The following is a 27,820-nucleotide window of genomic DNA, read 5'->3' on the forward strand; positions in this document are numbered from 1 at the left end:
TTAATGCATTACAAGGGGAGATTTGTTTTATATTAAGGCTATCAGCCAAATTGCATGCATTTTTACTATGAACTCAGCCTAATAGAAGTCGGTCTGGGGAAATCTTAATTCCTCTTTGCATTGTCCAGATGTTCGTGCATTACCTAGATAGTTTCCTTGGGAGTAGCTAGGCCAAGTTAGCAAGGCTTCAGTTAGCTGGATTGGGGTGGAAATCCCTTTCTGAGAAGTGCACTTAAATAGATGCACATTTTTCACTGAAATAGAAAGAAGATGCAAAGAGCAGTTGCCATGAAACTCGGTATATTAGTGGATCTTAAACCAAATGTATGCATGGGAATAATTAAAGTATTGAGAATATATATTGAATACTTGGACAAAGATGTTTCCTATTAAGCAAGATGTATCTGTATGTGGAAGTCCACTTGGATTACTTGCAAAGCAGTTATTTTCCAATATCCTCAGAGATAATTGCTATTAAATTCAGTTTGAGTTATTCCCAGGTAAATGTGCATAGAATTACAGGTGTGTATGAGAAGAAGACAGCATGTCCAACACTTGGAAAATATTCCAAGACTACATTTGGTGAAATATAATACAGTGAAGAATTATTTTGTTAGAGGAGGACCAGTATTTAGAAGAAGGCAGAAAGTAGTCATAGTATTGTTCAGTAATGTTGATACTATTGGCTTTTATTTTAATTTTAAGTGCAATTTATTGTTAAGTGCCATTTTCTACTTGGCATTTTTAAAACTATTGCAAAGCTCCTTGAGTGTTTATACAAACAGAACTTCAAGGTATAATAACAGCACCAATGTTGATGATAGCCAAGCAGCATATAGTATGTACTGTTACTAAAGACCCCTCTGATCCTAAAACTGGTGCCTGGAGGATATGCTGGACTACAAATCTCAGGATTCCCAGATGATGGTTACAAATGATGGGATTTGCAATCCAACACCTCTGGAGAGCACCTAGTAAAGAACGGTTGGGTCAACCCTTTACCTAACAGCCAGCTAATAATAAATAAAGTTTTCAATGAACACTTGTTGCTTCCAATAAATAATATGTTGTCAGTGTTCCTTAATTTATATTTGCCTTTCCCAAAATGCGTGCAGGATAATAATAAAGAGCATAGTTTAACTCATGATTTCCCAGTTAAAAAGGAAACCAAAGAATCTTGCCCATCTGCTTCTGTGTTTGTTGAAAGAGAAAGCAACAGCCAGTCAGGAAGGGATGTGGCTTTCCCTGTCTTTGACTATCAATCCCGGAAAATATCTATATCTATCTATCTATCTATCTGTCTGTCTGTCTGTCTGTCTGTCTGTCTGTCTGTCTGTCTGTATGTGTTAAGTATTTATCAAGTCTTTTGAATAATATATATCTATCTATCTATATATATCTATATATATCTATATATATCTATATATATCTATATATATCTATATCTATATCTATATCTATATCTATATATCTATATCTATATCTATATCTATATCTATATATCTATATCTATATCTATATCTATATCTATATCTATATCTATATCTATATCTATATATCTATATCTATATCTATATCTATATCTATATATCTATATCTATATCTATATCTATATCTATATATCTATATCTATATCTATATCTATATCTATATCTATATCTATATCTATATCTATATCTATATCTATATCTAAATCTATATCTATATATCTATATCTATATCTATATCTATATCTATATATCTATATCTATATCTATATCTATATCTATATCTATATCTATATCTATATCTATATCTATATCTAAATCTATATCTATATATCTATATCTATATCTATATCTATATCTATATATCTATATCTATATCTATATCTATATCTATATCTATATCTATATCTATATATCTATATCTATATCTATATCTATATCTATATATCTATATCTATATCTATATCTATATCTATATCTATATCTATATCTATATCTATATCTATATCTAAATCTATATCTATATATCTATATCTATATCTATATCTATATCTATATATCTATATCTATATCTATATCTATATCTATATCTATATCTATATCTATATCTATATCTATATCTAAATCTATATCTATATATCTATATCTATATCTATATCTATATCTATATATCTATATCTATATCTATATCTATATCTATATCTATATCTATATATCTATATCTATATCTATATCTATATCTATATATCTATATCTATATCTATATCTATATCTATATCTATATCTATATCTATATCTATATCTAAATCTATATCTATATATCTATATCTATATCTATATCTATATCTATATATCTATATCTATATCTATATCTATATCTATATCTATATATCTATATCTATATCTATATCTATAACTATATATCTATATCTATATCTATATCTATATCTATATCTATATCTATATCTATATCTATATCTATATCTATATCTATATCTATATATATATCTATATATATATATATCTATATATCTATATATATATATATATATATATATATATATATATATATATATATATATAAGGTAAAGGTAAAGGTTCCCCCGCACATGCGTGCTAGTCGTTTCCGACTCTAGGGGCCGGTGCTCATCTCCGTTTCAAAGCCGAAGAGCCAGCGCTTGTCCGAGGACGTCTCCGTGGTCATGTGGCCGGCATGACTAGACGCCAAAGGCGCACGGAACGCTGTTACCTTCCCACCGTAGTGGTCCCTATTTGTCTACTTGCATTTTTATGTGCTTTCGAACTGCTAGGTTGGCAGAAGCTGGGACGAGTAACAGGTGCTCACTCTGCTACGCGGCACTCGGGATTCGACCCGCCGAACTGCCGACCTTCCGATCGACAAGTTCAGCGTCCTAACCCACTGAGCCACCGCGTCCCTTATATATATATATATATATATATATATATATATATATATATATATATATATATATATATATATATATATATATATATATAAATTATAAATTTATACCTAATATACCTTTAGTTCTACGCGGGGAAAATATATATATATGTGTGTGTGTGTGTGTGTGTGTGTGTGTGTGTGTATGTAAATTTTTTGGATTGCTAACAAATAATGAGTTGTCACAGTTGTGACTACAGCTTGTGGATGGCCTTAGGTTAGGCTGATACAGGCAATAAGGTTTGGCCCGTATTTGAGCCTGGCAAGGTATTCTAAAATACTTAACAAATACTTAACATATATACAGGCTCTTGGACTATGAGCTTCTGCTTGCAGACAGATGGTAGAGGAGAGCTTGGAAGTATGTTCTGATTTTAAGCAAGGCTCTGAGCTGTAGTTTGTGATTCTGTCTTCCCACCAGCTCTTGTAAGTGAGAGGTTGAAGCCAATGTCATTCTTAGCATATTTTGCAGCGAGAGTGAGGAGGCAGGGAAAGGAATCTGTGTGCCGAAGAGGAGGAAGTATTCCGGGATGGTTTATAATTCGCGAGAGAAAGCTTCTGTTTTCATAGGATGACTAGGATTTTATCAGAGTTTGTTTTGGAAGTGGTCCAAGATTGGTGCTTAAGAACAGCAAAGGGTCTTCCCAGACATCCAAATCTGAGGTAAAAAAAAAAAAAATACGGTCTTTGTTGCTGATGTTGTTTTCTTTTACAGATTTTCCAGGCAGGTGGAATCTGAGAAAGTAATTTAAGCTGCAATCTTGTATTCAGAGATCTGGAAGCCAGCCCCACGCAACTCGTGGTGAACTCATTTCCAAGCAGGCCGGCCAGATGTTAGCTAGCTATGCAGTTGGATTGTTGTCATCTGTATACCGTAAAACGTAGCATTAATGGTTGTTTATACTGGTGATAATAGCAATAAGAGCATTCTGTGGTGTCTCTTTTAAAAGCTTGTGCTTTATATGCAGTCTGCCTCTTTTTCTTTTAAAGAATTCACTGTTTTCTCCTGTAGATTTGTTTGTTCAGTGTTTGACTGAAATAAACATGGAGCTGCACTGAACAGCATTAATCACCAATATCGTTCAGTATAGCTTTTCACTTACTGGGTAAATTGTGTAATTGTTAGCTCCCTTTTTCCCAATGTGAATAATATACGGCAGTTGGTTTGGTTAAATAACTCAGACTTTCCTTATGTTAAACTATATTTTACTTTCTAGGGAAGAAAAGTTATTGCAGACTTTCTGGTGGAAAGTCTGTTGTTGTTGGTGGTCTGTTTATTTCCTTTACCTTTTTCATATTTGGTGGTCTTCGCAGTGCTGATAAATTTTCCATTCCATTTTGTTGGACATATTTCCCAGCACTAAATCTGAGAAGGGGTCTATCTTTAACAGGCTATGTTTTTAGAGTTGAGCATTACAGAATCCCCATCCAAGCAAGTAATGTTATCATGCACATTTATTTTATATTTTGCCAGAATTGGGGGGGAGGATTAACTGTGATTAGGTCAGTTATTTGGATAACTAGCTATTTGCATCTTTAAGCATGCTGCATGATTGTGGTTTTTGAGGGAGGGGAGGAGAGGAGAGGAAAGAGAGGGGAGGGGAGGGGAAGGGAAGAGAGAGGGGAGGGGAGAAGAGGAGAGGAGAGGAAAGGGAGGGGAGGAGAGAAGAAGAGGGGAGGGGAGGGGAAGAGAGAGGGGAGGAGAGGAGAGAAAGGGAGGGGAGGAGAGGAGAGAGGGGGGAGGAGAGGAAAGGGAGAGGAAGAGAGGAGAAGAGAGGAGGGGAGGGGAGAGGGGAGGGGAAGAGAGGAGAGGAAAAAAGGGAGACGAGGAGAGAAAAGGAGGGGAGGGGAGGGGAGAGGAAAGAGGGGAGGGGATGAGAGGAAAGGGATAGGAGAAGAGGAGGGGAGGGGAGGAGAGGAGAAGAAAGAGGGGAGGAGAGGAGAGAAAAGGAGGGGAGGAGAGGAAAGAGAGGGGAGGGGAGGAGAGGAAAGGGAGAGGAGAAGAGGAGGGGAGAGGGGAGAAAAGGAGAGGAGAGGAAGGGGAGGAGAGGAGAGGAAAGGGAGGGGAGGGGAGGAGAAGAGAGGAGAAGGGAGGAGAGGAGAAGAGAGGAGAGGAACGGAACGGAAAGGGAAAGGGTATGTGTAGATGGTTTATAAATTATACTGAATTTGATAGGATATGAAGATTTCACATAGCAAGTGATAAAGAATGTAATTGTTCCTGGACTGGAACAGAATAAAGCCAGTTTGAGGTCAATTTGTATGCAGCCACGATAGCCATGAAAATGGCTATCATTGGGATAAAAAACCATTTTTTAAAAAATCACAAGATTTCAAAGGAAACTTGGGAGATGTTCCTGCAGACCGAACATTTCCTACATTGACCATTAGTCAATAAGTGATCGTTCCAGATTTAATTCCACTTAGAATTCATTCACTCTTTTGACAGAATGAAGTTTCTAGCAGAGGGAAGTTTACATGGATGAGTATTTTGAAATATTATAGGGAAGGAAAGGAGAAGAAAACATGTGTTTCTGACCTTCTGTGCAGAGGGATTTCCTGAACAGGCAATGGGAAGTGAGGATGAAGATTTTTCCAGAGTGCAGGAGAGCGAGAGACATAACTTTAGTCCTCCTGATGCCATCATAAATAAATGCTGGACAGGAGCAGTGCTTCCCTGCACCGGCCAAAATTCCTTGAGGCCCCCTTTTTAAAAACTTTTAAAGTTTAAAGGCATGATAAATGGGAACCTATAAGTGAAAGGTTACCAAAATAATCAGTTTATCACATCTGAAGCCAGATATGGATCGGCCTGAGTGAGCCCTGATCTGTTGCCGTTGAAGTCAGTGCCATTTTTCTGTCTCATTTGCTAGACCCAACACAGCAGCCCACAATCAAGTTGTCACCTTTGTCCAAATAACTTCTAATGATGGGCTCCATCTTGAACCGAAGAGAGCAGTTGCTGCCTCGGTTGAGGTGGACCAGGGGTCTCCAATCTTGGCCCTTTTAGGACTTGTGGACTTCAACTGCCAGAATTCCTCAGCCAGGCACGCCTGGCTAAGGAATTCTGGGAGTTGAAGTCCACAAGTCCTAAAAGGGCCAAGTTGGAAGACCCCTGATGTAGACCGGGGTGGAGATTAAAGGTCGGCTGAATGGCATGGGTGTCACCTGTCAGCTGAGTTGTGTTTAAAGAAATGTCACCACATCCTGAGGTGACAAGATCTCATTTGTTGGAATGATGGTCTACCAGGGGTTTTTAGCCTTGGTGTGACCTTTCTACACAATGAAACAAAAGTGGAGATTTTTGGAAATCCTTTGGATGCTTTCTGAAGGGGATCCATGTGATTGTGTATGATATCTTTCCCACTTTTTCCCCTAATTGGTTTGGCTTCAATTTTATAGAGTTCTGCCAATATTAGAGTTATCATTATTTCTCCCCTTTTTGACACCTAATCCAATTTTAGTGGTCATAAAAAGGTAAGGAGATTGGACCAGGCTGGTACATAGATGACAGGCTATAGGCAAGTTTAGGAAGTCAACAAGAACAAAACAAAATGGAATAACAGAATAACAGAGCGGCAAGGGACCTTGGAGGTCTTCTATCTAGTTCATCCCTCTGTTCAAGCAGAAAACCCTAAAAAACATTTCAGACAAAAGGCTGTCCAATCTCTGGAGGCAAGCCATTTTACTGGTTAATTGTTCTCACTGTCAGGAAATGTCTCTCCATAGTTCTACGTTGGTTCTCTCCTTGATTAGTTTCCAAAAGCTATTGGCCTACAATTTATCTGTTGTTGAAAGCATCTTCAGAAAATTAAAATGGCCGCTGGCTTAATTACACTTAAAAGACAGCTAAATTCTTGAAAATTGGTCTACCGGTTAATCTACTTATTCCAGCTACATCATTTTGGGATGAATAGAATAGAATAGAGCTGGAAGGGACCTTGGAGGTCTTCTAGTCCAGCCCCACGTTCAGGCAGGAGAACCTATACCGTCTCAGACAACTGACTGTCCAGAAGCAGCCAATTCCATTTTGGGGTGGGGTGGGGGGAACAATAATCATGAGGATTATTCAGACACTTCCTACTCTGCTACTAGGCCTTTGGCTTGACATGAGACGGTTGTTTTCATTGTATTTTGGTAATATATGATCTACTGCCATAAATGGCTTCCCAATTCTATTGGGATTTATCTATGCTATGCTTCCTTGCCTATTTATACCTTTAATTTATATAACAGAGAAAAAGTGGTACTATGGTAGACAGATAAAGCAATAGGGATGTCTTACATTTCAAGTCTCTCCTGATTCTCTTTTTTTCCCCTGTTGTCAGCTCAGACAAATGTTTTCTTAAGTTTCAATCAGGCTGAAGAGAAGTGCAAAAGAGAGGAATAAAATGCTGAGCTACAGATATTCTCTTCTATTGGAGCTCATTCTTTCCTGATTCACTGCAGGTGAAGAGCTGCATTTTCAAAATATTCCATCTGTAAAATGCACACGCACACAAAGGAAACAAGACTGTCCCAGATGAGAGGAAGCCTACTTTATTTCCCATGTTGCTTTCTATTCTACTTGGGACTATTTGATTTTGTTTCACCTCTAACAAATCTGCAAGCATGCCAGCCGCACGAATCTATTTCAGGATTCTGTTGTCTCACTTGGTGAGATGGAATTGAACGTGTGACCCAAAAATCTGGAGAGTGCGATTGAAATCAATTTAAATATACTTTGTTCAATGTAGCTTTTTGATCTGAGTTATGAAAAGTGGGAAGTGAAATGCCACATATCTATTCTTGGAAGCAGATCCTTTTAGAATAGAATAGAATAGAATAGAATAGAATAGAATAGAATAGAATAGAATAGAATAGAATAGAATAGAATAGAATAGAATAGAATAGAATAGGAGAGGAGAGGAGAGGAGAGGAGAGGAGAGGAGAGGAGAGGAGAGGAGAGGAGAGGAGAGGAGAGGAGAGGAGAGGAGAGGAGAGGAGAGGAGAAGAGAAAGGAATAGGAATAGGAATAGGAATAGGAATAGGAATAGGAATAGGAATAGGAATAGGGACCTTGGAGGTCTTCTAGTTCAGCCCGCTGCTCAAGCAGGAGACTCTATACCAGGCATGTCAAACTCGCGACGTCACGTGATGTCGCACGACATATCGGAACTTTTTCCCATTGCCGAAAATGGGATGGGCACAGTTTCTCCGTAATGCTCCGGCCCGCGGGCCGGCAGTTTGACACCCCTGCTCTATACCATTTGAGACAAATGACTGTCCATTATTGTCACTTTGAATGTAAACTAATTGGCATACATTAAAATAAAATTTCATTGCATTCATTTCTAAGTTCTTTGGGATTTTTACTTGGAGATGTTTAAATCTTCAGTGCTGGGCTATCAATAATTTGGGTTTTTTTCCTCAAAAGGCCCTTGAAAGAAAGGCTGTGTTGTGGAAGGCTTACTACTGTACAAGCAAAAAGTATTTTTAAAAGCAAAGTTGGTCCCGTCTGTTTAAAAACGACAGGCAAAAGGCTTACGAAGGCATTGGTGACATTCTCAAAGCTGACTGAAGGCCTGACTCCTCTCTCTCTCTCTCTCTCTCTCTCTCTCTCTCTCTCTCTCTCTCTCTCTCTCTCTCTCTCTCTCTCTCTCTCTCTCTCTCTCTCTCTCTCTCTCTTTTCTGTCTCTCTCTTTTTCTGTCTCTCTGTCTCTCTTTTTTGTTCCCTCTCTTTCCCCCCTCTTTCTCTCTCTTTCTCTTTCTCCCCTCTCTCTTTCCCTCTCTCTTTCTTTCTCTCTCTCTCCCCCTCTCTCTTTCTCTCTTCCCCTCTCTTTCTCTCTCTCCCCCTCTTTCTCTCTCTCTCCCTCTCTCTCCCTCCTCTCTCTCTTTCTCTCTCTCCCCCTATTTCTCTCTCCCTCTCTCTCGCTCTCTTTCCCTCCCCTCTCTCTTTCTCTCTCCCACCCTTTCTCTTCCCCCCTTTCTCTCTCCATCTTTCTTTCTCTCTCTCCCTCTCTCCCCCCTCTTTCTCTCCCCCTCTTTCTCTCTCTCTCCCTCTCTTTCTCTCTCTCTCCCTCTCTCTCCCCCTTTCTCTCTCTTTCTCTCTCTCCCCTTATTTCTCTCTCTCTCTCTCTGTCTTTCTCTCCCTCTCTCTCTCCCTCTCCCTCCCTCCCCTCTCTCTTTCTCTCTCCCTCCCCTCTCTCCCTCCCTCCCACGTGGCTGGCATTTGTTTTCTGTGAGGCTTGCCAAAGCGGTTTGGTGTCTTCCCGTGGAGTTTCCTTGAGGCGAAAGGCATTTACCTCACAGAGTTTGCCAGGAAAAAGCTCCTCCCCAAGGACGTTTCAGATAACAGCCACTTCCACCGAAGGAGAGTTGGAAGATAAGGGGAAATGTTTCCCCCAAGGAGGAGGATTCTGTTTTGCTCACTGCAGAAGCCTGGAAGACACAGATTGGTTTCCCTACAGCCTGGCCAAGGCAGGACGGGGAAAAAAAAAGATATCATTGGAGGAATTTGGCCGAGCTTCCAGAAAAAACCACAGATAGCCTCATAAATTTGTCCCCGATACTTTCAGAGATATTGATGCTTACTTGCTGGGTGTTCGTTAATAGCATGAATGAAAAACGTTGTGGAAAGAAAACAGTTTCATATTATATTTCTCTTCCAACGTTGTTGTTGTTGTTCTCTCTTCACAGTTTTTAAATACTTTTGGCAATGCCTCAGCCTAACACGCATGCAGTTTCTCCAAGCTGAGCGTGACAGAAGAGGGATGACAGGCACTCCTCGCTTAGTGACCATAATTGGGACCGGCCACTTGCTCATTAAGCCAAGCAGTCACCAAGTGAAGCTACGACTGTGCTTATGATCTTACTGCAGCTTTATTTTGCTCTGCACTTCTGCCAAATTAGGTTGATCTCCAAATTAGGTTTTCATCACCACGGTAACTGCAAGCGGTCGCTAAACAAAGCAGCTGCTAAATGAGGTTACCTGTACTGTGATCTTTCATGAAGAGGCCGTCAATCAAGATGGACAGCATGTGGATATTTGTCAATCTCCTTCCCTTATTAAAATCCCAGGCAAAAACATGGAATGGGATTACCGATAGGCCTCCATATTTGGCTGAGAGAGAGAGAGAGACTGTACAGTATTTCATTTACATTTGTTCCGAGGAAAAATAATATTCTTTGTTAATGCATCTCATGCACAATACTAAGGAACAAAGTGTACTGGTACATTCCAGATTTGAATATGTTCTCAGCATCATGAGGTATGAAACACCTGCAAAATTTCCAAAAAAAAAAAACCCCTTCCAAAGTCAGAGTAATTTTCCCATGCCTTGAAATAAGAGGAATTATTTCCAGCCAATAGAGCAGTGGTGCTGAACCTATGGCACGCATGCCAGAGGGGGCACTCAAAGCCCTCTCTGTGGGCACACGTGCCATCGTCCCAGCCCCGCCTCCCCACACGGCCCCCTCCTCACTAGCAGCCCCCCTGGAGGAAAGTCCCCTCCGAGCATGGCCCGCGCGGAGCAGCACACCAAGGACATGGCAGCCGGGCAACAGGGACAAGATTCTGCCCTCATGCCCTGTCATGCCCAGTTGATGCTGCAGGATGCGGGCAGACAGCGTGGCTGCCATGGTGTTGCTGGGCCAACTGGGTGATCTGCAGCGGGCCGTGGAGGCAGTGGGTGGCTCTGCAGGCGGGCGGAGCAGGGGGCAGGGCAGGGGTGGTGTGGTGTGGGGATGAAGCGGGCATGGTGGGGGTGGGGTGGGGGCAGTTTTTGGGCACGCGGTCTCTAAAAGGTTCACCATCACTGCTATAGAGATTCATATGCATACCTACAGATTGTGAAGCAATGAGCTTTTCTACAAAGTGGCTGTGAATAGGCTATTTATTTTTGAGATTTTGACAGAGGAAATGTGCTTGGCCATCCAATGGTCTCTGGTGCTCTCTGAGCTTTGTTGTTGTCTTGCATTTCACAGCCCAACTAGGTAACACCATCAGTGCTAGAAAGGAGCAGGCTTGGCTCTCTTTTTAACCTCACTCCTTTCTAGCACTGATGATGTTACCTCAGGGATCTTCAAACTTGGCCCTTTTATGATGTGTGGACTTCAACTTCCAGAATTCCTCAGCCAGCGTGCCTGGCTGAGGAATTCTGGGAGTTGAAGTCCACACGTCATAAAAGGGCCATGTTTGAAGACCCCTGTGTTACCTGCTTGGATCATGAAAAGCCTGCAAAAAACAACCAAGATCAGAGAGTACCAAGGACCCCTCAATTCAACCCTGAGTTACAGATATTTTCTTCTGTTGGAACACTATTGTGCCAAAAGAAATGTGGACCACTATTATTAGAGGTTAATTATTCATCACCTCTCCTTAGGCGTCATTTTTGCCAGCTATATTAGCTTTCCTAAGTAGTATCTACCAGAAAGGATGTGTTGCTAACTGGGAATTCTGGGAAATGAAGTCCAAACTGGGAAGACACCAGTTTAAGGCTGCATTAATTCTAGTATTCTAAAAGCCAAGAGAAAGAGGATTCTACCATTTTAAAAAATGTGTACATACCTCTTTAATAAGCTAATTTATCTTTTTCCCCCTGCACAAAAACATCCAGATTATTGAAACCATAATCAGAAACTTTCCTCAACCGTTCCAATTGCTGTCTCATTTCCAGAATTGCAGTATTTTGTTTATAAGATGGTAGCCAAGCCAGAGTTAATAAGAAAAATTGCCAAATAAGATCTGAACTTTCTATCCACTTTGTGAAATGATTATGTTGCACTGCTATTGAACCAATCACCACAAATAATAACAGTCATAAGGAAGCTGAATGTGACCATTAGTGCTTACCACAGAATATAATAAATGGAACATGAGAATCCTGCAGAAAAATAAATAGAATATCTTTGAAGTTAATTTTGATTACTGAAAGGGCAAGTATAACATGGAAATAATTTGTCATTTTACCTCTAGATTGCTAAAACCCAATTTAGGCTTAGAGCAATGAAGCTGGTTTCTTCAAAATGAAATTTTAAAGAGGGTCCATCCCTAACAAAACCCAAGAAAATCTACCCTACTCCAATGATCAATCTCCCAATTAAGTTAGGAAATGTTCCCCATGAACACAGATGTATTTTAGAGCGCTCTCAAATCATGTAAAAACATGACTGAATAAGCCATTTATGGAAGATTGCAGGACACTTTCCCCAACTCCTGAATCTGGGGGCCAGATGTCAAGAAGGAAAAAAAAAGTGCCACTAGCTTTTGTAATCAATCAGTTCTTGTAAGCATTTCTATATCAAGACACCAAGGAACAAAATCAACTTCTGGTGCTGTCACTTTTCCATAGTCTTGCCTCCTGTAGCTTCTAGTCTAAGTGATTTTGAGAAAATACAGTATCTCAATGCTGAATAATTGCGTGAGCAATGTTGAAGTCTAGCTGGCTTCAGCATGTAAGAGAGTAGAACAATTTCCCTGCCACTCCTCACAAAATGGAATGGTTCATTATTTTACTCATCGGTGGCTAAAAAATCTACTAGATTAGGGCACTGTGCGGAAGTTTTAATAAATTTAAAAATTGTCAGGCAGGCCGGTGGCAGTTTCTCATCAACATTGTGCAGTAGAAGGAGTTCCTTGAAGAGGAAAAAGTTTGAAAACCTCTGTTTGGGTAGTTTCCCTATTTTCCAAACTTGTCATGTTTGGATTTTGCAACTGTGGTGAATGTTGATTTATATAACATGTCACAGTTTGCAAACTTTGAAATAAACAATTTTCCATTTGACATAATGTAACTTATTCGTGAATAAAGTATACCAGCTTCCAATTTTTGTTCCTTTCCACTATTTTATATGAATATTTGGAAATCAAAGTGCATTAAGACTGACTTACATAGAAGGAGGCACTAACCTATGAAGGAAATGTACTCTGCAGATTTACTTGCTTCTACAGATTGTTTGGTTTGCATTACATTGAAGTTTCCGAAGTATTTAATTTGCTGTCAACTTTATACAAAAGTTTTGCTTGGATAGAAATTCTGCGGTGATATTTTATGGTGGTTTAGTTATATATTATTTATACTAACAAAACATTCAGTTCATTTCTTTGGAAGGTAGCAGCATTTTAAAAATGACATTCTTTGACTTCAGTGTGCTATTTTGACATGATTCCTTTTGGGCACCCTTTTTCCAGATCTAGATTTAGGACCTTAAGTTGAGATTATATGTTTTCTTTTCTATGTACATATATAATAAATTGAAGTGCAAGGGGGAGAGGGAACTAACATGAAGCTAGAATAACATTCGATTTATTTCTGATTTGAACATAAAAATATGTCAGTAAAAAGTTAATAACCTAGATTTATTCATTGTTTTTAAAAAGCAGAGTAGAAAATAATTAAATGTTGCTTATGGATCAGACCAAACACTGCCGCAAAGGTTATGAGAGACAAAGGGTAGAAAGATTGCATGTGTTAACACAACTCTAATAGGAATGGGAACTGGCCAGTTGTTATTATTACTACTGTGGTGGGTTGCACAGATGTTTAGACTGGGTCTGGCATTTTGGCCACCTGTTGGGTCCTTCCCAAGAGTTAGGATTAGGGTTAGGATTGCTGTTGTTAAACCTGTACCAAATAAAAGCTGCCTTTTGCAATTGACTGAACTGCAAGTGGCAGCATGGCAGCATGGCTGGCTGAGGAATTCTGGGAGTTGAAGTCCACAAGTCACAAAAGGGCCAAGTTTGAAGACCCCTGCACTACCTGGTCCTTTTTGTCTTTTTTTTAAAAAAATGATTATTTATTTTTGCTGGAGTAGCAGTTGATTGTTGACTAGGTGAGTGACTCACAGCTCTTTGGCATTTCAAGATGAGGAAGCCTCCAGTCCCCCAATCATCTTTGTTGCTCTTCTCTGTACTCTTTCTAGAGTCTCAACATCTTTTTTACATCGTGGTGACCAAAACTGGATGCAGTATTCCAGGTGTGGACTTACCAAGGCATTGTAAAATGGTATTAGTACTTCACGTGATCTTGATTCTATCCCTTTGTTAATGCAGCCTAGCACTGTGTTGGCTTTTTTGGCAGCTGCAGCACACTGCTGGCTCATATTGAAGTGATTGTCCACTAGGACTCCGAGATCTCTTTCACAATTAATACTATTGAGCAAGGTACCACCTATACTGTACCTGTGCATTTGATTTTTCCTGCCTAAATGTAGAACCTTACTCTTTTCACCATTCAATTTCATTTTGTTAGATAGTACCCAGTGTTCGAGTCTGTCCAGATCCTCCTGTATCTTAAGCCTATCTTCTGGAGTATTGGCTATTCCTGCCAGCTTGGTGTCGTCTGCAAATTTGATGAGTTCCTTATCTATCCCCTCATCCAAATCGTTGATAAAGATGTTAAAGAGCACTGGGCCCAGAACAGAGCTCTGGGGCACCCCACTACACACTTCCTTCCATGTAGATGCAGTTCCATTCAGGACCACACGCTGAGTACGGCCTGTCAGCCAGCTACAAATCCATCTGGTGGTGATGCTATCTAACCCACATTTTTCTATCTTATCAAGTAGTAGGTTGTGATCTCCAAGGTCCCTCCCATCATCATCATCATCATCATCATCATCATCATCATCATCGTTGTTGTTGTTGTTATGAACCTTTATTTAATGGTATGGTAGAACTAGTGAGAGATTGATAATTATTTCAACAGTAGCCTTAAATAAATAACAACCAATTAACACTAGGTATGTTTTTTTCTTCTTCCTGAAATTGTGTAAAGTAACCATTTCTTTAAAGAAAATGACTTATTTTATCGTTGGAAATTGTATTAGAAAGGAATCCCTCTTCAATTCAAGTAAATGTAAGTCCCAGAGAATGTGCAGGGCCAGTTTACTGTAAATCTGCGATCCAAAACAGACCTATTAAGGCAGAGAGGCCTTAATGGCCAAGTAAATGCAGGGCATCTGGCCACTGTTAAATAAGCGCAGGGCTTCCTTTTTCAGAGAGTTGTCAAGACAAACGGTTGATGCCATTAAATGCTCAAATTCCAGATATTTGCAAATTGAGGAAGGGGAGGGGGAAAGCAGGGCAAACATTCCGAACTCGGAAAATTTGAATTGCAAAGTTTACCTTAATGAGAATTCCAGGAGTTCGTCAAATATTTGGGGTGGAGGTCTCCGCTTTAAAAGGGTCCAGGTTTTTTTGAGCAGAGGCTCAAGAGCCACGCCTGGAAAATCATGAATTCCATCCTAATGAGGCCCTCCGGGGAAGAGCAGCCGGGCCCTTGTTGAGTCAGAGTCCTGGCTGAACTTTGAAAGTAGTCTGACTGTGCCTGGTGACTTAGGTTTTCAGCCTTTGGTGATAAATTATAAGGAAAAATAGAAAACACTTTTTGGCAATATAGGTAAATCACCTGACTTGGTAAGGATATAGTGACAGGGGGACATGATACTCACAGTGTTTTTCTGAGTGGGAACCAGGTCTATCAACTTAATCAACTGAAAAAGTATTCAGAAGAACACCTAAACCATCTTTATTTTAGGTATTTTGTTTCTTAGATTGTTATCCCTTTTTCCATTGTGCAATCAATGAAGTGAAGATATCTCCTTCCTGCATGTATCTTAAAGTGGATTTTCAAAAAGTGATAACAGAATGACAAGAGTTGGGAGGGGCCTTGGAGGTCTTCTAGTCCAACCCTCTGCTTAGGCAAGAAGCCCTGGCCTATACCATTTCAGACAAATGGTTGTCCAATCCCTTTTTAAAAGAGAAGATGTTCTTCTACAAGGCTGCTTGCAACATAGTTGGAGACCAGTAACAAAGAAAGGACTTCTTGGAGGGAAATGTATCCATGCAGGCTTTAATAGCATCTCTACGAATCTCGGAGAAAAACAGATATGAAAAGGAGAGAGAAATTAAGAAAAAAAGTGTTAAATGTTAAGCATGTGGCTGGGGAATTCTGGGAGATGAAGCTAACACACCTTAAAGCTTTTCAAAGTGAACTGGCCTGTGAGAGAATCTGATTTCCCCCCCCCCAACCAAGTACCATCCAGATGTATTGGAGTTCCATTTTCCACTATTCCTAGATAGTGTTGAATTTTGTTCAAAAGAACCATGGTTGTTGATTGCAGTCATGGTTATGGAGGGAAAGGGCATTTCGTAAGACAGATTCCTTGAAAAAACAGTGAGCTCTTATGCAACATAGTACAAAAATGCCAATAAGCCATTTTTTAATACACAAAAACATTGAATATTGTCAAATCTCACCAGATTTCGGTAAGCATGGGTGAGAACTAGTCATGTGAGATTTCTGAAATCTTATGAAATTTGGGGTTAGCTGCCTGAAGTCTCACAACGTCTTATGGGAGAAGAATACTGAAATCTAATGAAATGTGGTGCTGTTACAAAAATGTGGCCACAACCATGCCCATAGATATGAGAAAAGAATAGAATAGAATAGAATAGAATAGAATAGAATAGAATAGAATAGAATAGAATAGAATAGAATAGAATAGAATAGAATAGAATAGAATAGAATAGAATAGAATAGAATAGAATAGAATAGAATAGATGTTGGAAAGAATAGAATAGAATAGAATAGAATAGAATAGAATAGAATAGAATAGAATAGAATAGAATAGAATAGAATAGAATAGAATAGAATAGAATAGAATAGAATAGAATAGAATAGAATAGAATAGAATAGAATAGAATAGAATAGATGTTGGAAAGAATAGAATAGAATAGACGTTGGAAAGAATAGAATAGAATAGACGTTGGAAAGAATAGAATAGAATAGAATAGAATAGAATAGAATAGAATAGAATAGAATAGAATAGAATAGAATAGAATAGAATAGAATAGAATAGAATAGAATAGATGTTGGAAAGAATAGAATAGAATAGAATAGAATAGAATAGAATAGAATAGAATAGAATAGAATAGAATAGAATAGAATAGAATAGAATAGAATAGAATAGAATAGAATAGAATAGAACGTTGGAAAGAATAGAATAGAATAGATGTTGGAAATAATAGAATAGAGTAATATAGAATAGAATAGATGTTGGAAATAATAGAATAGAATAGAATAGAATAGAATAGAATAGAATAGAATAGAATAGAATAGAATAGAATAGAATAGAATAGAATAGAATAGAATAGAATAGAATAGAATAGAATAGAATAGGAACAGGAAAAGGAGAAGAGAAGAGGAGAGGAGAAGAGGAGAGGAGAGGAGAGGAGAAGAGAAGAGAAGAGAAGAGAAGAGAAGAGAAGAGAAGAGAAGAGAAGAGAAGAGAAGAGAAGAGAAGAGAAGAGAAGAGAATTCTTTATTGGCCAAGTGTGTTGGGACACACATGGTATCACCTTGTGATATATCTGCACACACACACACACACACACACACACACACATTTAAAAATTTAATTGGAGAGGAGACCATAGAATATTAATATAATTTGATTATTCCCTGTCAGTAAGAAGAAAATATGGTACCTGCTTAACAGCTCATTTCCGCTTCTGGAGGGATAACACGGTATAAAATTTGATCTTTGCCTGTCCTGAGAACAAACAGGCCTGAATGAATGAAGCGAACATATCAGCTGGCCTTGGCTGGCTGTCCGGCTGCTGTAGGTATAAAGGGACCCTTTGTGTTGTGTTCCATCCGAGCGATGTTTTGGAATAAATAGACAAAAGGAAATATACAGAAAATACACATCTCTCCAGTAAACCCAAGTCGCTGACAGGGAGGAGAAATTCATTTTGTAGCCAGATTCAGTGTGTGCTATGTGGATTCAATAGAATCTATTCTTTTGGTTCAGTTTTTCCTCTCTCTGTGCCAATAAGTGTCATTTCAGGTTTTTCTCATAGATGAGAAGTCCTGAACTGTCATGTGAGATTCCTGGAAACTTCTGAAATTTGGGTATGGCCACCTGAATTCTCACAAAGTCTTGTGGGGAAATACTGTACTGAAATCTCCTGCTGTGCGGTGTGTCACTAGGAGTCAAGTAGAAGCACTCTTCACACACACACACACACACACACAAATCCTCTTTGAGTGTTTGTCTGAGTGTGTGAGTAATTGACAGTGGGTTGAAGATGGCGGAGGTGCTGATGGGCTCATGCAGAAGGTCTGAAAAGGTACTTTAATGTATCTGAAAGTGAATGCTCTTCTGAAGATCTGAGATCTTATTTTATGAGAATCCCAGATTGTGTGTAAAACTGTCGTCCTGGGAGGCATAGATGCCAACTTTTGGAAATCAGAGAGAGAGAGAGAGAGAGAGAGAGAGAGAGAGAGAGAGAGAGAGAGAGAGAGAGAGAGAGAGAGAGAGAGAGAGAGAGAGAGAGAGAGAGAGAGAGAGAGAGAGAGAGAGAGAGAGAGAGAGAGAGAGAGAGAGAGAGAGAGAGAGAGAGAGAGAGAGAGTAGGGAGGTTTCTAGGTGGACAAACCCATCCTGTTCAATCCTTTTGGGTTCATGAACGTTGCTAAATAATATCTAGAGAGAAAGACTGTTCCAGGGTTCAAAGCTCTTTATGAGTTCTCCTTCCAAGAAGCATGTATCTGAAAAAAAAAAGAATTTCTGATGAAGCCTGCAGGATGTCACATTGGGAGCTTGCTTGGAAAATACCAGCTGTTCAGGTCCTTCAGCCTCTCTATATCCATCATCAGTCCCTCTCATATCTCACTTTATCCGACTTCCATGCTAATTGAGCAGAAAATAATCAAAACTCCTTAAGCTGTTTTCCATTTTTCACAATTCCCTAGCCTGTGTATCTGTTCTTCTGAAATGTGACATGTTTCTTGCTTAGATATACCTCAACAGATGCAGCTTTTTCACAGAAATTAATCCCACCCACTCCCCCCCCCAAAAAAAAAAAAATAACTGCAACAATTCAAGGAGGCAAAAATCTTTTCCAAAATTTAAAGATTTGATTCTTAATTTAGTATTTGCCAAATTTTATATCCTCTGAAGAAGATCTACTTCTTCAGAGGATACACACACACACACACTTAAAGGCATTTAACACATCCTCACCACCTCCTCTTTTGTGAAAAATTAGCAGTCCTTTATAATTTGTAACAACTTCTAGCCTTTACAAATGTACATTAAGTTTTGGCAGACAACATGCTGCATCTGTCATTTACCAGCAACAACTAATTGTAATCATAAAACACAAGACCCCGATTTCTTCAGTGTAGTTGAAGTGTGTAGTTCCAGATCAGTCAAATGGAAACAAATATATTTTATGAATTATCCAGTTTGGAATTGAACTTAATTTTGGGGGTTAGTGCATCCTGAGAAGATGAATACTCTAGCCTTCCAAACTTCAGGATTAGGTTGTAAGGGTCTGTGAACATGTGGCAACCACTGGTACAAATACGATCAATTGATCTCAAAGCACTGTTTTTATTCATTTATCCTTGGTTAGGGATGGGTTTACTGCTGATCTGTGGTCATCACAAATATTTTGAGCTTTTACAATATGATGGGTAGCTGTTGAACATTTACACTTCAGCTGAAGTGTTTTTTCCAAGCTCTGTTTGCTAAAGATGGTCTTTTGTTTCTTTTCTGACAGATCTCGTTGGATTAAACTAAGAAAAAAACAGGTTTTCTGCAATATGAACAGAAGGCAAAATTGCGAAGGCATGAACAGGGCAAGCGTTTCCAAGCCACAACTTCTATGTCTACTTTTATTTTGGGGGATTCTGCTCTTCTCAGCCGAGGGAACATCAAAGCACAATGTTCCAAGACTTAAGCTGTTTTACAAAGGTAAGCGTTGGTGGGTTGTTTTTTTTACGGCCTCTGTTTACTCTTCTTAGACTTTTCAATCTAATGTATGTTTATTTAGCAGAACAGAATAACAGCCTTGGAAGGGACCTTGGAGGTCTTCTAGTCTAACCCTCTGCTCAAGGAGGTGATCCTATACCATTTCAGACAAAAGGCTGTCCAGTCTTTTCTTAAAAAGCACCCAAAACATCTGGAGGGAAGCAGTTCCACTGATTGATTATTCTCACTGTCAGAAAATTTCTCCTTAATTCTAGGTTGCTTCTATTCTTGATTATAATCTATCCATTGTTTCTTGTCTTGAATCTGGGTAGGGTAGGTTATTTTAAATTAAGTTAGTTCAATCAATTTGTATTAACTTACAAATTTTAGACTTACAGATTTATTTGTCGGTGATGATAATCTATTCAGTCATATTCAAATCTTGGCAATTTTAACGGCCAGGTCTCGCCACATCTTCCAATAGATTTATTTATAGCTCTATGGTTGTTTATTTTATAGTTTATGCTGGTTAACGAGCAAAGTTTCATTGAGCAAAACATTGCACAGAACAAGTGCCATTACATCCAGCATGGTTGGGATTTGTGGTGTTTGTTCTGGCAGTGACTTTCCTATGGTATTTTTCAGGATTTGTACGAGATAATTTATCTTATTCAATAAAAAGCATGCAGCACAATTGTCATCGGATCTTTTGAAAATGAAATTTATTTGGCCAAACAAAACTTGTCAACACAAATCTTCATTTGTTTTGTTTTGTTTTGTCGGGCAATAGAATTGAAGATTGGTGAAACTGGTTTTATGAGTCCTTGGCTGATAATGTCACAATAAAATGTCATTAAAAATCAACACTGCTAAGACAATAACTTGCAATGTCGCATAAAGATGGTTTAGTATGAAAGCCACAAAGATATAAAAGGATATGAAATGTCTCCTTGTGGATGGCATGAAAAGGTCTCAGATTCTTTACGTCCCTTTATACTTTTGGCACTAAATAAAGAGACTTTAAAATAGTGGCTTTCTTTTGAGAAAGGGATGCAGTCCTGATGGATTTCTTGAAATTCTGCAGTGAGATTCATGGCTGAATTAATAAAGCATTTTCCAATTTTCAGCCAGCATGGTTACCCATTGCTGGTCTTCATGGTGGGGTGAATCTGCACTCTTCCTAGTCAAAGAAGCGTTGGCATTTCCTCCTGGTTGAAACATCTGAATTATTCTGAAGGAAGTCAAAACGTTTTAATGCAACACGTCTACACAAACACAGAGCCAGATGCTGGAAGGAAAGACCAGCTACAAGTTTGGAGAAGCGATGGCGGAGAGACTCAGCCTAAGTGGATAATACATAGTTTTTGTGATGTTTTTCCCCCCCTCAATTTTAGATGCTAAATATGGATGGTCATGTTTCTACTGACTTCCGTGTTTCCTCTCTGTTAATTATCCCTTCTACCATCCCTCAGTGACATCAGGGGTTTACGCAGCAGCTGAACTAAGAATAACCTTTGAGAACTGACCCTACTCAGCTTCGTGACAGTGTAAACAGTTATGAACTTATCTGGGTTTTGCTTTTTTGGAATTGCAAGAGGGTCTGTATTGGGAGCAGGAGGGAGGGAAGGGGAAACAAATATTTCTCCATGATAATTCTCCAGTGGACCTGGCTAAGACCCAGAGATGAGATAGGACACGGCTTGGAGGGAGAAAGAAATGGAGGTGGTAGAGACAGTGGAAAAGCTGGCTTGAACCTAGAATGGTCTCTTCGGTTCTTCTTCTCCCTGAGGTTTTGCTTCCTTTCACCAGGAATGTCTGGCTACACTTGACCCATTGCTTTCCTGTACATCTTGGCAAAGATGACCAGGAAGCAACTTGTATGATGATATGATATGATATGCATAGAATTTCCCGCCCTACTAAAAGGGAGAACCAAAAAATAACGAACATAATGATAAATTCAAGGTGCTGGTTATCACCTATAAAGCCCTACATGGCCTGGGTCCGGGGTATTTGAGGGAACACCTGCTGCCGTCATCAAACGCCCTTCGCCCAGTGCGCTCCCACAGGGAGGGTCTGCTCAGGGTCCCGCCGGTAAGAGATTGCCGGCGGGTGACACCCAGGGATAGGGCCTTCTCAGTGGGGGCGCCTGCCCTCTGGAACCAGCTGCCGGTGGAGCTGAGGACTGCTCCCGACCTCCGATCATTCCGCCGGGGCCTGAAGACCTGGCTCTTCGAGCTCTCGGGCCCAGACTGAGGAGAAATTTTAATTTAGGGTTCTTTTTAATCGACTACAGGGTCAATTTAATATTTTTTAATTTGGTTCTTAATTTTTGTATTTTGGATTTTTAATTCCCTGTAAACCGCCCTGAGTCCTCAGGGAATAGGGCGGTATATAAATATAACTAACTAAATAAATAAATAAATAAACATGACCAGTTGAATTCCGTAACTAGACAGCAGTGGCCGGGGGCAACTTGCAAACCAACCAATTAGTCAAAAATCCAATAACAGCAAAATATATTCTTCCCTGGGCTGCTAGCTAGCTACTGGTCCAGTACTTCAGTCCTACATATTTGCTTTGTTTGCCTGAGAAGTTTTGGCTCTTTCTAAATGCCCCCCTTGGAGTTCCCTTGGAGGAACACATTGAATATAGCCAGGAGGGTTGTGTATGTTGAAAGGCAAAAGTCATACCTCAAAGCCCAGGTTGGTCTCATAGAACCTGCCTGAAACTTGTTGAAATAACAAGAAGAAGAAGAAGAAGAAGAAGAAGAAGAAGAAGAAGAAGAAGAAGAAGAAGAAGAAGAAGAAGAAGAAGAAGAAGAAGAAGAAGAAGAAGAAGAAGAAGAAGAAGAAGAAGAAGAAGAGAGAAGAAGAAAGGGACCTTGGAGGTCATCTAGTCCAACCCCCTGCTCAGGCAGGAAACCCTAAACCATTTCAGACAAATGGCTGTCCAGTCTCTTCTTAAAAACTTCCAGTGTTGGAGCATTCACCACTTCTGGAGGCAGGTTGTTCCACTGGTTAGTTGTTCTAACTGTCAGGAAGTTTCTCCTTAGTTCTAGGTTGCTTCTCTCCTTGACTAGTTTCCATCCGTTGCTTCTTGTCCTGCTTTCAGGTGCTTTGGAGTAGCTTGACTCCCTCTTCTTTGAGGCAGCCCCTGAGATACTGGAACGCTGCTATCATGTCACCCCTCACCCTTCTCTTCATTAAACTACACATACCCAATTCCAGCAACCGTTCCCTATATGTTTTAGCCTCCAGTCCCCCAATCATCTTTGTTGCTCTTCTCTGTACCCTTTCTAGAGTCTCCACATCTTTTTTACATCGTGGTGACCAAAACTGGATGCAGTATTCCAGGTGTGGCCTGACCAAGGCATTGTAAAGTGGTATTAACACGTGATCTTGATTCTATCCCTCTGTTAATGCAGCCTAGCACCGTGTGGGCTTTTTTGGCAGCTGCAGCACACTGCTGGCTCATATTTAAGTGATTGTCCACTAGGACTCCGAGATCTCACTCACAGTTACTACTATTGAGCAAGGTACCACCTATACTGTACCTGTGCATTTGATTTTTTCCTGCCTAAATGTAGAACCTTACTTTTTTCACCATGGAATTTCATTTTGTTAGATAGCGCCCATCTTTTCTAGAGATGGTGCTGTAGCTGGGAACAGTAGAATTCAATGTCTGCCAGAATGGGAAATGTGACTGAGCTGGAAGATTAAAAAAAAGGACTGAGAATAAATCCATTAAATGGGAGCCTGGTTTTCTCTGAATCTTTCAGTCTGGAAGGTTACACAGACTTCTTCTGATGAGAACATTGTTTGGTCTCCAACTTCTTCTTCAGACTCATTTGGACCTGGTGCCACTTGGTTTCTGCATCTCCTTTGCTTTTGCTTGGCTTTCCTGGTCCTGAATTTAGGACAGGTGTACACAACGTAACTCCCTCCAACCCCAGAGTATCTTACAAATTGCAACCCAATTTACTATTTAACAAAGAGAAGAGGGAAATGATTAAATATATGGGTTGTGATCAAAATCCCTCTATTTAAACGTAGATTTGTAGAAAGCGTAGTGCAGGGCTGTCTAAAGTGGTCAATACATTGACCCTCAGGGTTGATGGGACTATCCACTATTGGTTTTTTATTATCCTTATTCATAGCATCATTAATTAGTTTTTTAACCTTTATTTGATAATTATAGCCAGCAATTTCAACAAGTTGCTCTTACCAGTAAGATATAATAACATTCATATAATAAATGTTGGAGGAGAGTCAATGAACAATCTGAAACTTCATGAAGGGGGTCAATGAGCTGAAGAGTTTTGGGGGTTCTGATATAGAGGATGGAGAAGAGGAAGACCTGTTACCAAGGCAACAAAGAGGTAAACGTGACTTAAGCCCAGACAAAGAGAGAAATGTATGACAGTGTCTCAAGACAGGCAACTAAACATGAAGAGGGAGAAGAGAGGCACATGGGAAACCTGCAAGATTCTGTTAATGTAGTGTTCTAGTAAAAGTAGCTTTAGGCCTACATGGCGTCTGTTTCTTGGCCTGGTCCACCTTCTTGGGCTGACAACATTAAATTAAATCAAGCTTAGTTTTTAATTTTGCTTCTGAAGTGTGGCTCTTGGATGCTATCAGGATTCAAGTGCACCCTTCAGACTGGGAGATAAATGTGCACTCACACTGAAATGTTAGCTTAGCTCCATCATGGTCTGTTTCTACAATTTCCCTCCAGATAAAACTTCTGCTTAGTGTGAGGTATTCTCCTTCCTTTCTGGATTGATTCATAGAATTACTTAAGAGACCAGCTTTGAATTAAATTATCCTGACGCGAAGTATCTTTTAAGCATCTCTGCCATTTTTTTTCCCCTCGCAGCTGATGAATTGTAGCAGAATTACTTTTTCCGTTTTTCAGGTTTATCTCAGTTTATTTTCAGTTTGTAAAAAAAACACCTTTTTTTAAGAAAAAAGTGTATGAGAGAAGGTGAATGAGAATGAGAATATGAATTATGGAGGCATATGGGGCAAATCATCCATTATGGTAATTTCTAAGACTGACTGTTTGCATTGTAAGGAATTGAAAAGATGTTTAAGGTGTTCCCAACAGGCAGCATGAAATGAAATTTGTCAGGGCATAAAAGGTTTTATTTCTTCTTTTCTAGCAGAGCCCCACAGCTTCCATTCAAATTAGCCTTTGCCTATTTTTCCCAAGGGCTCAATGTGCTGATTGCTTTAGCAGCGAAGCTAGAAAGCTGACAGAGTTGTTAAAGATGGGGAAGAGAGATTGAAGTGACTGCTATGAATTAAAACTTGTTTGTTTCAATTCCAGTTAAAGAGAGATAACAAGAACTGAATCGGATCCCTGAATGGCTTCCCACTTAAGGCCAGGGGCTGGATATGACAGCGTTTACCAAATGTGGTGGTGTTTAGCTCTTTTCTGCTTTATTTGTTCTTTTGCACCGTTGGAAGTCAAGTGGGGGCGTTTGGCACTTGGGCCGCGCCCTCTCTTCTGTCCTTGGGACACTCGGAGTGTGTGAAGAGACACAACTGGCATGTTCCAAGTGACCTCTCTGTTTCTTGGCGCAGGCCTCTGAAAATGGCTGTTGTGTTTTGGAATTAACTCGTCTTTCAATAATAAACTCAATAAACTTCAATAAACTCTTCTGTCCTCTCTGTACAGTAGACCCACACAAAGCAAAGCTTTCTTCCAAGCATCGATGGCCACACAGTCAGACTTGGCCCTAGGTGCTGAGTGTCAGACGCAATGTGCTAGTTACCATGCAAGTCAGGGTTCGTACAGGCACATGGTCTCTGGCACGTGCTGCAGAGGGACAGAGGACCACTTTGAAACACCAGAGAAACAGTCGCAACAGAATAACAGAATACCAGAGTTGGAAGGGACCTTGAAGGTCTTCTAATCCAACCCTCTACTCAAGCAGGAGTCCCTATATCATTCCAGAAAAATAGCTGTCCAATCTCTTCCAGTGTTGGAGCACCTACAGCTTCTGGAGGGAAGCTGTTCTGCTGATTAATTGTTCTCACTGTCAGGTTTTTGATAGACTCACCTTTGTGAAACTAGACCAGTGTTTCTCAATCTCAGCAGTTTTAAGGTGTGGACTTCATCTCTGCTTCCGCTGAGTCATTGCCTACTACAATATGGATGGCCAATAAATTCAATAAAGACATAAATAAATTCATAAATGAGTTAATGAATGAATGAATAAATCCCTTAGAATTCCCCAGCCACGTGTTGAACACTTAAACACTTTCTGCAAATCCACCTTAAGATACCTAACATTGTCTAAACTATCTTTCTTCTCACAATGCTTAGTGCTGATGACATTAATAAATTGGTGTAAGTAGGGAAGTACCAACAGTTAATTTCGTTCTTCAGTTTTATTTTAAGATTAGGTGAAACAGGTCTTTTCCATGCATCAGATCAACAGCTAAGCATGTAGACAATTTCCTTTAAAAAAAAGTACATTTTTAACTGCTTGAGTAACAAGATGACTTTGCTTTGCTTGGCAGTAGAAGACATAAGATAAGCCGGGTTATAACAAGGGAACCTGCGCAAATCCACAGCCCAAGGTCGTCTTTGTAATGACAACTGTTTTAGATTGGACACATTTTCACTTACAATGTTTATAAGCCAATTATTTGGACTGGCTACATTCTATGAACCGGGCTTATTGTTCTGTCACCAATAATTGGAAGGCACCAAATTGCATTTCATCATCTCGGTAATAGTAATTATAATAGCCATAATATTTTTAAAAGGCCTATTTATGCAGCTGTGCCTTCTGTCAAACTTTATTTGAAAATATTATGTACAATTATGTCTTCAAAGTTTTAATGGGGCTGTTTTGTGCCTGAAGGCTGCCTTTTGTGATCATGACACTGATGGCTAAGCCGGTCCTATGACAGAGAAGGAGGTATTTCAAGGAAATGTATTTATTGATTCAATGCGTAGGGCTTCCCAAAATGTCAGGCAACTCCTTATATAGTACACTGCATAATTTTCTCTCTTTGGAGAAGTCTAAAGCCCTTGGATTCGGTTCAGTCGAAAGGGTTCATTATTGTAATTGTAGCACAAACAGGAAGGCCACATAAATATGGCAAAACCACTGCTCTCTATCTAGAGAGGGCTGTTAAGTTGGAGGGCTTAATAGCCCTCACACGTGATTCCGAAATGGACCAAATGGAGGCACACATTTAGCCCTTCCCTTAAAACTCTGGTGTCTTTCTGGAGTCACAGGGAACCCATGAATGATCCTTTGGAATCAAATACAAAGCTCTGTCCAAGCTGAAATACAGGATCTCTAAAGCATTTGTCTGAATTTGAAGAGCTCCAGTGGAAAAGGAGCATCCCATTTTCCAAGGCCATCTCCTCTATTAGTTGACATCTCTTATTAGCAGGACATTCTTCCTGCTAATATCTGATTCAGCTTTCCATCGTTTCTGGTCCTGCCTGCAGGACCAACAGAGAACAAGTCCCCTCTTCCTCTTTTTGATCTCCTCTGTCCTCTTCTGCATTGCCCATTCCTGAAGCCATTTCTTCTAAGATTTGTTTTTCAGATCTTCTTCTGGACTTCCTCCACTTTAACGGTGATCATTTTAGGTTGCGGGGCCCAGAACTGGACATAATAATGCTAGTACAGCAGAGCAGAGTACATTAGCTAATAGATTGCAGTAGTCTAGAGCTGGAAAGTTACATAACTTATACCAGACCTGTGAATATATATATATCATATATTTATATGAAGGCTTATGAAAAAACAAAAAAAAGATACCATGTTAACCTTCCTCTGCCCTGTGTTCTCCGGCAAGTGATTTTTGCTAACTCCACTTTGTTATCCTAACCAACGAAAGTCCTGCTGGGCACATATATTTACAGAAGACACCAACGAGCGATGTTTACACGTTCTTGGTTCATTCTCTCACAGACTTGCTGCTTTCGAACAGCTGCGTTCCATTCCTGGGCTCAATGGAAGGACTGGATTTTCGGACCCTGCTGCTTGATGAAGAAAGGGGTCATCTCCTGCTCGGTGCTAAGGACCACATCTTTCTGCTCAGCTTAGTTGACTTAAACAAAAATGGAAAAAAGGTCAGTTTATCTTTGTATAT

General features: G+C 39.6%; 1 protein-coding gene across 1 annotated transcript in view; it reads left to right on the forward strand.

The window, feature by feature from the left end:
* Positions 1-27,820, forward strand: part of SEMA3D (semaphorin 3D) — a 137,298-nt gene that overhangs the window by 24,488 nt on the left and 84,990 nt on the right. The window contains exons 2-3 of the mRNA XM_081331001.1: positions 19,504-19,697; positions 27,640-27,800. Of these exons, the coding sequence (XP_081187127.1) occupies positions 19,547-19,697; positions 27,640-27,800 (312 nt within the window). The 5' untranslated portion in view covers positions 19,504-19,546. The remainder of the gene's footprint in view (positions 1-19,503; positions 19,698-27,639; positions 27,801-27,820) is intronic.

The sequence above is a fragment of the Vipera berus genome (assembly GCF_964194415.1).
Source record: "Vipera berus genome assembly, chromosome: 6".
NCBI classification, from domain to species: Eukaryota; Metazoa; Chordata; class Lepidosauria; order Squamata; family Viperidae; genus Vipera; species Vipera berus.